Below are 14,611 nucleotides of genomic sequence, written 5' to 3' on the forward strand. Positions count from 1 at the left end.
CCCGACCAGTTAAGTGTTTTGGATCTCCAGTTTTCCTTCTGGGTATGAAGTGGACCGATTAAACAGATCATTGTTACACAAAGAAACCCCAGTAACGGCTTCAGCTAGAATCGGTCGTACCTGCTCGCGAATCTCTAATACTATCCCGAAGAATCGCATATTGTTGTATTTTAGATGTTATTATTAATTAAATATTGGAAGAATAGCAGAAAGATCCCGATTATGAGGGATTTTAGTTGTATGATCCTGAGCCAATAAATACAAAGTTCATGGCATCATTGAGGGGATTCAAATTCTGATTTTCCTAAGAGAGTATTTTGCATTCTGAGAGAAGTGTTGTATTCTTTTCATCTGCACTGAAGAGACTCAGTTGACTCAGGTTCATCTGATCTTGAGTGTAGGTTTATAATCATAACTTTAAGTGGACTAGGCTATTACCAACACATTGGGGCTGAACCACTATAAAAATTATCTGTGTCGTATTTTTCTCTTGAAGGTGTATTGTCGTTTTGACGTCTACACGTCGTTGGCCAAATATGTGGTCAACACTACTACTACTGCTACTACTACTGCTACTACTACTACTACTACTACTGCAGCTGCTACTACTACTACTACTACTGCTGCAGCTACTACTACTGCTGCTACTGCTACTACTACTACTACTACTACTACTACTACTACTACTACTACTACTACTACTGATGCTACTGCTACTGCTGTTGCTACTGCTACTACTACTACTGCTACTGCTACTACTGCTACTATTGCTACTACTGCTACTACTGCTACTACAGCTAGCACTACTGCAGCTACTACTACAGCAACTACTACTACTACTACTACTACTACTGCTGCTGCTGCTGCAGCTACTACTACTGCAGCTGCAGCTACTGATGCTACTGCTACTACTGCTAGTGCTGCTACTGCTTCTACTGCTGCTGCTGCTGCTACTGCTACTACTGCTACTGCTGCTGCTACTACTGCTACTGTTGCTACTGCTACTACTGCTGCTACTGCTGCTACTGCTACTACTGCTGCTACTGCTGCTACTGCTACTTCTGCTACTACTGCTATTGCTACTACTGCTACCACTGCTAGTATTGCTTCTACTGCTGCTACTGCTCCTACTGCTGCTTCTACTGCTACTACTAGCTAAGTAAAATTCTAAGACGCTAAAATTGTCCCCTACTTAAAAGAATTTCGTCCCTGAAATTTACTTACCAAACAATTCCGGATACCATGCTCGAATGTCTTCCTCCAACTCCCACGTTGTCTCGCGTTCTGAACTATTACTCCATAGGACCTTTACTATCGGAAAACTCTTAGTCCGTAATTTCTTCATCCCTTTCTCTAGGATGCTAACCGGTCGTTCCTTGTAACTCAGGTCTTTCTGAAGTGCTAACGTATCGTACTTGATAATGTGAGATGGGTCTGACACATATTTACGCACCATCGAGATGTGAAACACATTGTGGCTATCTGCTAGAGCTGGCGGTAGGGCTAATCTATACGCTATTGTTCCCACCTTGTTTAATATCTCAAAAGAACCTATAAACTGAGGACTAAGTTTTCCTTTCTTCCCAAACTGCTTCACTCCTTTCATAGGAGATATTCTTAAAAAGACTTGATCTCCAACTTTGAATTCCAAATCTCGTCGCTTGGCATCCGCATAACTCTTTTGTCAACTCTGAGTAGCGAGCTTACACTTTCTAATCAGCTTTACTGCATCTTGAGCCTCTCTAACTGCTTCGGGTCCAAGAAGTTGTCTTTCTTCTACCTCCTCCCAATGTAACGGTGATTGGCACTTCCTTCCATAAAGTAACTCATAGGGTGCCATCCCGATAGTTTCCTGGTAGCTATTATTGTAGGAGAACTCTATAAGCGGCAAATACTTACTCCACGATCTTTCGAAGTCTAGTACACAAGCGCGCAACATATCTTATAAAATCTGTATGGTATGCTCGGACTGACCGTCGTTCTGAGGATGAAATGTCGTACTGAGACTTAGCTTGGTACTCGTGGCTTGTTGCAAGCTTCCCCAAAAGCTCGACGTAAACATTGATCCTCTATCAGATACTATTGTCTTAGGGATTCCATGTAGTCGTACTATTTCTCGAACAAAAATGTCTACGTATTGGTCAGTAGTGTACGTAGTCTTGACAGGCAGAAAGTGAGCTGACTTGGTGAGTCTATCTACCACAACCCAAGCCGAGTCATGTTACTTATTTGTTCATGGTAACCTTGTCACGAAGTCTATGGCTATGTCTTCCAACTTCCATTTCGGAATACTAAGCGGTTGTAATAAGCTTGCAGGTCGCTAATGCTCCGCCTTTACTTGCTGGCATATAAGGCATTTGGACACATATTCTGCTATGTCTTTCTTCATTCTCGGCCACTAGTATAGTGCCTTAAGGTCGTGAGTCATCTTGGTCGACCTCGTGTGAACTGAGTAAGGGGTAGTGTGTGCCTTTTCTAAAATCTTCATCTTAATTTCATAATCATTCGGCACGCACACCCATCCTTTATATCTCAAGAACCCTACCTGATATTGAGAAATCTGTAATCTTGCCTGCTTTGAATGCAGCCATATGCGATATTAACGTGTCATCACACCCTTCCCTAATCTGTATATCTTCTAGTAAACTCGACTGGATGGACAAGTTATCCAGTTAACCCCTGACTAGTTCTATTCCTGTATTAATCAGCTTTTGCTGAAACGACTTTTCTATTCTGGATAACGCTGTTAAATTTCCATAACTCTTCTGGATTAATGCATTTGCAGCTATGTTCACTTTCCCTGGGTGGTATAGAATTTCACAGTCATAATCCTTTACCAGTTCTAACCACCTGCGCTGCCTCATGTTGAGCTCTTTTGTGTGAAGAAATACTTTATTCTCTTGTGGTTCGTATAAATCTCACACTGTTCTCCATAAAGATAGTGGCACTAGATTTTCAATGCGAAGACCACCGCTGCCAACTTCATATCGTGTGTTGGATAGAATTTCTTGTATTCCTTTAGTTGCCTTGAGGCGTAGAATATCACTTTGTCATTTTGCATCAGCACACAACCCAAACCTTGCTTCGACGCATCATAATATACTACAAACTTGTCGTTGGGTGTCGGTACACAAAGTACTAGTGCTGAGCATAATTTATCTTTGAGCAACTGGAAGCTTTCTTGACATTTATCCTTCTAGTTGAATTTTTATTATTTCCAAGTCAGGTTTGTAAGCGGAGTGGCTGTCTTAGAAAAGCCTTTTACGAATCTCTGATAATAGCCTACTAGCCCGAGAAAACTTCTAACCTCTACTGCATTCTTAGGATTTGGCCAATCCTTCAGAGCCTCTACCAAAGCTGGGTCTACAGCAAATCCATCTTTGGATAGTATATGGTCGAGGAACGCTACTTGCGATAGCCTAAATTCACATTTCTTGAACTTGGCATAAAGTTGATGCTCCTTTAGTCGTAGCATGGTCAATCTTAAATGTTCCTCGTGTCCGACTTCGTCCTTGGAGTACACCAAAATATCATCAATGAGCACTACGACAAATTTGTCCAAGTAATCCTTGAAGACTCGATTCATTAAGTCCATAAATGCGGCTAGAGTGTTGGTAAGACCAAAAGACATAACTAGAAACTTGTAATGTCCATATCAAGTTCTAAAAGTAGTCTTTGGTATATCATCTTCCCATACCTTGAGTTGGTGATAACCGGACCGTAGATCAATCTTTGAAAATACAGTCGCTCCTTGGAGTTGATCAAATAAGTCGTCGATCTGGGGTAGCGGGTACTTGTTCTTAATTATCACCTTGTTCAGCTCGCAATAATCGATACACATTCGCATGCTTCCATTCTTCTTCTTCAAAAATAGAACCGATGCTCCCCATGGCGAATGGCTCGGTCTGATGAAACCCAAGTCTAAGAATTCTTGCAATTGCATTTTCAACTCCTTTAGTTCTGTAGGTGCCATCCGGTAGGGTGCCTTTAAGATAGGCTCAGTTTTGGTACTAGTTCGATTGTGAAGTCAATTTCCCGAGTAGGCGGTAACCTTGGTAAGTCGTCAGGAAATATCTCTGGAAATTCCTTTATAATGCGGATGTCTCCAACCTTTAATGGGGTTTCTTGTGCCACATCCGTGATGCTTACTAAGAATGCGTGGCATCCTTTCTCTAACATCCTCTGAGCTTTGAGAGATGAGATAAGTGGTGTCCGTAGTCATGAAATCTTTCCCATAAACCATAGTTTATGGCCGTCAGGAGTTTTGAACGTCACTTGCTTGCGTCTATAGTCGATGGTTGCGCCATGCCTTGCTAACCAATCCATGCCTAGTATTACGTCGAAGTCCTTGATCTCTAGCTCTATCAGGTCTCCTTCTAGTTCTGTCTCCTCGATTTTGATCAGTACTCCTCGTACTATTCGTGATGATAGAACTACTTCGCTCGAAGGCAACTCCGTAACAAACCTAGTTCTAAATCTTTCACAAGGTTTGTCTAATTTTTCTATCATTCCTAACGAGATATATGAGTGTGTTTCTCCCGAATCAAACAATATTGAACATATACTATTGAGGATAGGAATCTGACCTATGACTACTTTGTTACTAGCTTCGGCTTCTCCCTAGATCAAGGCAAAGACTCTGGCTGGAACCATCTTGTTGTCCCTCTTTTCTTCTTGTTTGAGTTGTGGACATTCCTTTTTCCGATGACCTTCTAGGCCACAATTGAAGCAACCTTTGGTATTTGCACGACACTCCCTCAGATGCCTTTTCTGGAACTAGGAGCATTGAGGGTATTCTACATAACCCGACCTATTATTTCCATTGTTATTTCGTTCTCTTTTGTCACCATTGGCTTGTTTATTATCATGATGCTTTTTCTTCTGCCCATTATTGTTGTGCCGGTGGCTGTTGTTGTTTCTACCATTTTGAGTCTGATTTTGTTGCCTGGGTTTAAACTTGCTTGCCTCCTATTTACTAACATTTTCTTGGAGTCTTTCCACTTCTATAGTTGTTTCTAGAGCATCGGTGTAAGAAGTGGTTCTAGGATTTGCAAGCTTGACTCCGAGCTCAATCTTGGGTCTGAGTCCCCTGGTGAACTTGGTAACCCTCAAGAAATTAGTTGTGGTGCAAACTTGACTAGACAATCAAATTGTCGAGCGTACTCGACTACCGTCAATTTTCCCTACTTCTGATTGGCAAACTCTTCCACCCTTGTAGCGATAATAGTCGAGTTATAATAATTTTTGTGAAACAGCTCCACAAATCTAGCCCAAGTCATGGTGGTGACATCATGAGTTTGTTGTACTAATTCTGACCAGATTCTAGCATCCTTTTTCAGAAGAGGAGAAACGTAGGATATGCGATCCGCGTTACCGAGGTTTATGTGTGCAAGAATAGGCTCTAAATTCCTGAGCCATTCTTCCACCTTAAAGGGTTCGGTTATCCCTTAAAAGTTTGGAGCATGCTGCTTATAGAAACGTTCGTAGATTGGCTCTATGTACTGAGCTGGATAAGGCACATAGTTTGCCACCGGCCATCCTCCATATTGATATCCTACTTGCTGGGGTTCTTGAGATGCTGGCTGAGGCTGCGGCTGAGGTTGCGGCTGAGGCTGGGACTGAGGTTGTTTTCGTTTTGTTCCAGTAGTTCTTCCACTTGTTGACGTAGTCAGATAATCTCCACGGTGTTGTCCACAGGAGATGGTGCATTTCTATTGGCAGCAGCAGTAGTAGTAGCATGCGTTCCCCTTCTTCGGACTGGAAAGGCTTCGTTAGTCTCGTTGGCAGTGCTGGGGTCGTTGTCGTTCATTCGTGCAGACCTTCGTAGCGACATCTTCAGCAAAGTTCTAACAGTTGAGAAAAACATGTTAGAACCTACCTCAATAAGTTCTAAGGCAAAACTTAGTCTAAGCAAACATAACTCGGACCTATCAATTATGATCTCTTATGAAAAATTATGTAAGCTTTTTTTATAATTAAGGTGTGTTTCTATACTTAGAAAAAGAATCCATCTTTATTATTTTCTAAGTTTGTTTCTAACCACCCTATATGACTTAATTCTCAGGCTCGAAACTCGTCGCTATTCCAAAGTTAACCATATTGAGGGAGGGCTGGGATCAGTAAAATCGTTCCCACTACTATGGCCCCCTAAAATCTCAATATAGAACCCGGTCCATTAATTTGTATCCACCCTCACCGAACTCAGTCATTATTTATTTATTCTAAATTTATTATGATTGTAAAAAAGTCAAACTCATACATGTCATTCAAAAATAACAACTTTGTTCATTTGGAAAAATATTTTCACTAAGTACAATCATAAATTCAAAGATAAATAAAGAAATAAAGAAACTATACTAAAAATAACTAGGGTAAAATCTAAAAATCAAGATCTTCTACATCTGACCCTTCATCTAACATATCATCATCAATTTCTTCATAATCACCATTACTATGAGCCTCGAAACTACCTCTTGGAATATTCATTAAGATATTATGCTCTTGTTCATTGGTGAATTGAAATTCAAACTTAGAGGTAAACCTAAGTATAATAAAATAATATCTCATGGATATCGGTAAATCATCTTCATCATCCATAGTCTCCCATAATTCTTCTAATTTTGAAACTACAAAGGGAAAATCCTTAAAAAGCCTAATTACTGAGACATATTGTTCCATGGCTCTCATCATAATTTGCTTATTTGTTTGAAGGTGAACTATCCCCTTGTGAAATAGGAACTATCTTTGAGTGATTCTTTCTAGCACTCCTATTATATTCCTTGGTTCTCTAATCCTTTTCAATGCCTTAATGGCTCGAATATCTTGATAGGTCAAATCTCCATTCATTTTGACTGAAAACATAATGACTAAAACGTTAGATATAAACATAAACATACTAATCATAATAAGACCACTTACATTGGCGGTTATATCCGGAGCTTTTGCGTGTGTATCGAGGAGAACTTCATGCATATGAACTATAACGCCCTGGTTACCCCAAGACCGTTACGATGAACGATGAACGATAAACCATGAATTTAACTCGCTACCCGAGTTCTTTGGTTAAAAACATGCTTCTAGGTGTTATTAACAGGTTAAGGTGGAAAACCAATAAGAGGAAAGGATATATTTAATTAAAACATAAAATTGTTCATGGGCCAATAAAAACATTTACAAGTTGTTTACGATACAAAAAGGTCATTACAGTTTAAATTTACAACCCGCCGACCTAAGCGGCAAAAATAGGGTAAACCCCTTAGTTCCCTCTGAGAACTCCTTGGCCGTGGTGGTCCAGTGGCCGCATATGTACACATCACCACCTAAGCTCTCCACTCAAGGCTGGGTGAGCTTTTCTTTCCCTTTACCTGCACCACATAGCACCCATGAGCCAAATCCCAGCAAGAAAACACAGTAATGCATATAAATATTATCAAATGATTATTATTATAATCACACAGAGCTTATAGCTTTGAACAGATGAGTGAATATCACTTTGAGGTTCAGGTAAACCATAATGAGTGACTGACAAGCAAGTCCCTAGCTTAAACAGATGAGTGACTGTTGGGTAAGTCACACGGGGCTTGGCACACACAACCATGTGACTAAATAGTCACTGTGGCTATAAGTAACTAGCCTTTGGCTAGACAAGCGCTTACAGTATTCATCAAACTTGAGGTCGGTCTGGCATTAACGCTCTTCTGAGTCATTTAATGCAGATGTCGATTAGATCTAATCTTTGTTGGCTTGCGTTGAACATGCTAAGGCCGTTCCTGACTTATGAGTCAGCAGTGTGTGACTAGTGCCCAGTACCACTGCCGAACTTGACTAATGAGTCACAGCTTCACAGTTGATACTGACAGCTTTTCCAATTCTAACTATTCAGTCAGTACAATGCACAAGTGAGCAAGATTTGCTAAGCATTAAATAATCAATTCATGTCCACATTTAAACATTCAACATGCCTCATGAATAACCATGCATGTCACATATGGGGTGCAGTTTTCTTACCTCGGGTTCGAGCGAGAAATAATATAAGAATGATCAACCTTTTAGTTCCTTAGCGGTCACCTAGTCATAAAAAATTGGAATCCATTAATAAAGTAATTCAATGAATGGTTCACAATCTAAAACCACACTCCCGGGATCAATCCCACACTCTTGGGATTCTCAATCTACTCAAACGGGGTGAAGGAACCACCCCCCCGAGCCTTAAAAACCATCCCGAGCTCTAAAATGAGATTTGTTGGAATTGGCCTAGCGCTGGGGTGCTGCCAAATGGCGTTGGGGTGCTGACCCAAGGTAGAGAGGCCCTAGCCTCTTCCCTACATAGCACTGGGATGCCAGGAATGGTGCTGGGGTGCCAACTTCAGACCAGAAAAGTTTATGGTTTTCCCTCCTTGCGATTTCCCTTGAAACCAACCTTCCAAACCAATCCTAAACCTTACCAAAACATCCAATTCAACCCCTAAACTTCATCTACATCACACCCTCATAGAAACCCAAGCAATCTTACTCAAAAACCTCCATTAATCCCAACTATCCACATCAAAATCCATAAGCTGAAAACTATAAGATAAACAGAGTAAAGCTTATATTCATGGATGATGTCTTACCTCAAGCTCAGATTATGATGCCTTTCAATGGTGGAACACACTCCCAAGCCCTCAAGACTTACTTCCCAAGCTTGAATCCTCAAGTTAGGCTAAAATATCCAAAGAGAAAAATGAAGAGAAATGGTGTATGGGAGGAAATTTTCTATACTATGTTTCTGTCAAGCTTCCACAGCCTTCATGGCTTAAATCTATCCTAGGGGTGAAAAGACTAAAATACCCCTAGGTCAAATAAATGTTTCTAAAGACCCCCAAGGGTAAAATCGTCCTTTCCAACCTATTTCGTTAATCATAATTAACACCCTCCAATTCCCGCTATTCTCGATATTCTCAAATACCAATAATTTATATCTCGTTACCATTTAATTCCCGACAATGTTCTAATCATTAAAAATACCCCGAGACTCACCCCGAGCCTCGAACTTAATCCCGTTATGACTAAAGCGCTACTTAATATTCAAAGATCGTCTCATAACGAATAGCTCAAACAAATCCACATTATAATGTGGCCTCAACAATATATCTCTGACATGCATACAAATATACAATTACACCCTCAATGGGACAAATTACCAAAATACGCCTGTCATGAAATGTGGACCCACATGAATACATTTAACATCATATTATAATATAATTCACATAAACATGCATATAACAGTTTAATGGCATCATAAATCAATTATGGCCCTCCCGGCCTACTAATCCAACCATTAAACCACACTAGGGATTTCAGGGCATTACAACTATCCCCTCCTTACAGAAATTTTGTCCTCGAAATTTACCTGAACAACTCAGGATACTGACTCTGCATATCTGACTCCAGCTCCCAGGTCGCTTCCTCGACCTTACTGTTCCTCCACAATACCTTAACCAAAGGTATCGTCTTATTCTTGAGGACCTTGTCCTTTCTGTCAAGTACCTGGACTGGCTGCTCCTCAAAGGAGAGATCTGCCTCAAGATCTAGATCTTCATAGCTCAAAATATGAGTCACATCAGATACATACCTCCGAAGAGTTGAAACATGAAACACATTATGCACAGCTAACAACGCTGGAGGTAAGGCCAACCTGTAAGCCACTTGACCAATCCTCTCCAGGATCTCAAATGGACCTACTAACCTAGGGCTCAGCTTGCCCTTCTTCCCAAACATTCTCACCCCTTTCCATGGTGAGACCCTAAGGAAGACATAGTCTCCCACTTGCAACTCCACGTTCCTGCGCCTGGGATCTGCGTAGCTCTTCTGTCTACTTTGAGAAGCGAGCATCCAAGCTCTAATCTTCTCAATGGCCTCACTGGTCCTCTGAACTGCCTCAGCACCCAAGTACCTCCTTTAACTTGCCTCATCCAAATGAATGGGAGATCTACACTTCCTACCATACAGCATCTCATAAGGTGCAACCCCAATGGTAGACTGATAACTATTGATGTAGGAGAATTCTATCAAAGGTAGATACTTACTCCAAGATCCACCAAAGTCCAACACACATGCCCGCAGCATGTCTTCTAATATCTGGATCATCCTCTCAGATTGCCCATCTGTATGAGGATGATAAGCAGTATTGAACTTCAACTGTGTTCCCATGGCCTTCTGTAAACTTCCCCAGAACTTAGAAGTAAAAGTTGGGTCACGATCTGACACGATCGACCTTGGCGCTCCATGGAGGCACACGATCTCTTTCACATAGAGATCTGCATACTAGTCAACTGTATATGTAGTCTTCACTGGCAAGAAGTGAGCTGACTTGGAATAGCGATCCACTATTGATAACTCTAGGATTTAGAGTTATTTTTATAATCTTTGAACTTGCTTTTCAAAACTAAAAAGAGTAATGAGTCCTTATTTCATGTAATTTTGTCAGTTTTAGTGTGTTATTCTAGGTAGTGAGTCTGGGTAAGAGTTAGGTTTGTATTGTAATATTTTTCAGTGTTTTTATGTAAATTACTGTGTTTGTGTTAAGCAGGAAAGGAGGCTGGAATAGATGATCGGGAACTTTGGATCAAGAAGGGGAACAAATCTGGAAATAGCATGTTGCTGTTCTATCAATGCTATAGCAACCACAACGTAGCAATCGGCAAGGACCAGTGAAGAATCGTGACAAATTCCTGCTGGACTTAATGAAGAATAAGTGATGCCTAGGTGGCGAGATTGTTGTACAATGAGTCAGCTGGATGGTGTGGCAGAGGACAAGAGGGCACAATTGACTTTGACTTACTAATTAGGGTAAAACAAGTATCCTAAAGAGGAGGCAGCCGAAATATTGAAGGGACGGATCATTTTTGGAGGATTCTGACAATTTTTCACTAAGAGAAGTACAGAGAGAAGCAGAAAGAAAGAAGCAGAAGGGAGTACGAAAGAGGAGAGAAAAAAAAGAAGACAGACGCCTAAGGGGGACTAGAGCTCAACACTCAATTCTCTCTAATCTCTATTTCTCTTTAATTTTGTATTATTTTCTCATCTCAATTTCTGCTCAAACTCCATGGAAATATTCTGTACTGGTTTTATGTTTACAATTTCAGCTATGAACTAACACTCTAAAGATTTGGGTGGTTATGAACCCTTATGTATGAACTAAATTTCTAAATGCATGGTGAAGTTGTTTATGTCATAGTTCAATTGAATGTGCTGTAATGTTAATTGAATGTTAATTACTGGCCATATTTAGCATTTATTAAGTTAGATCTAACTTGGAAAAGGGAAGTCTAGCTGAACCCATTCAATTGATGCAAGAGATTCATCTATTTTTAGGTGATTTTTAGTAGTGGAATAGGACTATTTTGCTGCCTTGTATAACTTCAAGATTTGGTGCTTGATGGATTGTTTATAGTCTATTTTAATGCAGGAATGTATTGAGGGGGGTTATAAACAACAGATAGTAAGTTTTGGGAAAAACTCACTGGGTTTTACGAAATCTGTTAATTGTGACATAAATTGCTGAATCATTGCTGTAGCAACTGGAACGAACCAAGGGGAATTAACCACCTAAATCTATTTTTCTCATATCTGAAATCCACCCAGAATTCTTTCATTTAAATCTCTGATTTTTAGTTGAATTAATTTGCTCATTTGCATTTATTTTCATAATTAATTACACAACCTTTCTCTTGATTTGGTTACTGTATTATAAGCTGTTTTTGGTTGATTTTACGATAATTTAGTTGAAAAGTCCCTGTGGAGACGAACTTTGATACATTATCACTGTATTACTTGTTGTCGATTGTGTATACTTGCGCATATTTTAATCATTAGAAAATTCACAACAAGTTTTTGGCGCCGTTGCCGGGGATTTTAAAATTAAATTCTGTTTTATCAACTATTTTACAGTTTATTTTCATTGTTTTTAATCTTGTTGGTTCGGGTTGCGCAATCTCAAGTACCTACAGTTTATGAACCAGCAAGAAGACCTTGAACTTGCTCCTATTGACCACGAGATCGAACGGACTTTCAGAAAAAGGAGGAAAGATCAAAAGGCTAAAAGCCGAGGCATTATGGCTGAACGCGTTGATGATGATGGGGATGGCCAGCAAGTTACTAATCCCATTGTTTTGGCGGATGACAGAGCCAGAGCAATACGGGAATACGCTGCCCCCATGTTCAATGAGCTAAATCCAGGCATTGTGAGGCCAGAAATACAAGCAGCTCAATTCGAGCTCAAGCCGGTCATGTTTCAAATGCTCCAAACCGTGGGGCAGTTCAGCGGGATTCCAACGGAGGATCCTCACCTTCACCTTCGTTCATTCTTGGAGGTGAGCGATTCTTTTAAGCTTCAAGGAGTGAGTGAAGAAGCATTAAGGCTGAAGCTATTTCCATTCTCATTAAGAGACCGAGCTAGATCATGGCTCAACACTTTGCCTCCCGATTCCGTTACAAATTGGAATGACTTGGCTGAGAAATTTCTGAGAAAATACTTCCCTCCCACCAGAAATGCAAAGTTTAGAAGTGAGATTATGTCATTTCAGCAGCTGGAAGATGAGTCCACTAGTGACGCGTGGGAAAGATTCAAAGAGCTTTTAAGAAAATGTCCACACCACGGTATCCCACACTGTATACAGATGGAGACCTTCTATAATGGCCTCAATGCAGCTTCTAGAATGGTATTGGACGCTTCAGCCAATGGAGCCATTCTTTCCAAGTCTTACAACGAAGCATTTGAGATTTTGGAAAGGATCGCAAGTAATAACTATCAATGGTCAAACACTAGAGCTCCTACAAGTAGGAAGGTGGCGAGAGTTCTTGAAGTAGATGCATTAACGGCTCTAACAGCTCAAATGGCCTCAATGACCAACATCTTGAAGAATATGAGTTTGGGAGGAAGTATTCAGCCAGCTGCTGCCATTCAAAGAGCAGAAGTGTCATGCATGTATTGTGGGGACGGGCATACTTTTGAGAATTGCCCTTCAAATCCAGCCTCAGTTTGTTATGTGGGAAATCAGAATTTCAACCGCAACAACAACCCATATTCGAACACTTACAATCCAGCATGGAAGAATCATCCTAATCTGTCATGGGGGGGTCAAGGAGCAAGTTCAAGCACAGCACCAGCACAAGGAAGACAAGCATATCCACCAGGTTTTTCACAGCAGCCAAGACCTTCACAACATGTTCAAAACTCCCAGCCGAACTCTTTGGAGAATCTAATGAGGGAGTATATGGCTAAGAATGATGCAGTAATACAGAGCCAAGAAGCTTCTCTTCGTAATCTTGAGATGCAGCTCGACCAGCTAGCCAATGAAATGAAAACTAGGCCGCAAGGATCTTTGCCTAGTGATACGGAAAATCCAAGGAGAGATGGGAAAGAACACTGTAAAGCTATTCAGCTGCGGAATGGTAAAAATCTGGGAAATTCTGAGGAGATACAGGGTAGTGGAGAGCCCACTTCAATCCAAAGTGAAGGAGAAACAAGTAACAAAACTGCCCAGGAAATTACTGAAACTAGCCCAGTTGCTACAGCAAAGGGTCAGCAAACTGCTCCAGTAAATTCTGGTCCTAAACCGCCCCTTCCATTTCCGCAACGATTTCGCAAACAACAACAGGATGGTCAGTTCAGAAAGTTTTTGGATGTACTGAAACAGCTGCATATTAATATTCCCTTGGTCGAAGCATTGGAGCAAATGCCGAATTATGTTAAGTTTTTAAAAGATATTTTAACAAAGAAAAGGCGATTGGGGGAGTTTGAGACTGTAGCTCTCACAGAAGGTTGCAGTGCGATGTTGAAAAGCAAAATACCTCCTAAGTTAAAAGATCCTGCCAGTTTCACGATTCCGTGCTCAATTGGGGGTAGAGATGTGGGAAGAACATTATGCGACTTAGGCGCTAGTATCAACCTTATGCCTATGTCAATTTTCAAGAAGCTGGGCATTGGTGAAGCATGACCCACTACTGTTACTTTACAACTTGCAGACAGATCTATGGCTCATCCCGAGGGCAAGATTGAAGATGTGTTAGTTCAAGTTGATAAATTTATATTCTCGGCGGATTTCATCATTTTAGACTATGAAGCGGATAGAGAGGTACCTATAATCTTGGGTAGGCCTTTTCTTGCTACAGGGCGTACTCTTATTGACGTGCAGAATGGTGAACTTACCATGAGGGTGAATGACCAAAAAATCACCTTTAGTGTGTTTAAAGCTATGAAATTCCCGGATGAAGTGGAAGAATGCTCTAGAGTTGACGTTGTTGATACTTTGGTAGCTGAGAAGTTCAATGAAAGGGTGGAAAAAGCTGCTATGGAAACTCAGATTTTTGGAGATGAGGAGGAGTATAGCAGTGAAGATGAGGAGATGCTTACATGGGTAGATTCTTGCCAACCAACCAAGAAATTTAGTAAGGTGTTTGAAGCTCTAAATCTGCCATAAAAGCACTTTCAGGCCCCTAAACCATCTGTTGAAGAACCACCTCAGCTAGAGTTAAAGCCGCTGCCAAGCCATTTAAAGTATGTATACTTGGGCGAAAATGACACTTTACCTGTGATAATATCTAGTTGTCTGGAGTCTGTTGCTGA

At 40.7% G+C, this 14,611-nt stretch overlaps 1 protein-coding gene and 1 non-coding gene across 2 annotated transcripts; one reads left to right on the forward strand and one right to left on the reverse strand.

Moving 5' to 3' along the window:
* The first annotated feature begins 11,996 nt into the window (after window positions 1-11,996).
* On the forward strand, window positions 11,997-13,982 carry LOC133814906 (uncharacterized). Its single transcript, XM_062247808.1, has 2 exons — window positions 11,997-12,356; window positions 12,570-13,982. The coding sequence occupies exons 1-2, from the start codon at window positions 11,997-11,999 to the stop codon at window positions 13,980-13,982; spliced, it is 1,773 nt and encodes a 590-aa protein (XP_062103792.1).
* Window positions 12,540-12,646, reverse strand: LOC133820102 (small nucleolar RNA R71). The gene has a single exon (XR_009886535.1). It is a non-coding gene; the product is annotated as a small nucleolar RNA R71 (small nucleolar RNA).
* Window positions 13,983-14,611: the final 629 nt, after the last annotated feature.

The sequence above is a fragment of the Humulus lupulus genome, chromosome 2, assembly GCF_963169125.1.
Source record: "Humulus lupulus chromosome 2, drHumLupu1.1, whole genome shotgun sequence".
NCBI lineage: Eukaryota > Viridiplantae > Streptophyta > Magnoliopsida > Rosales > Cannabaceae > Humulus > Humulus lupulus.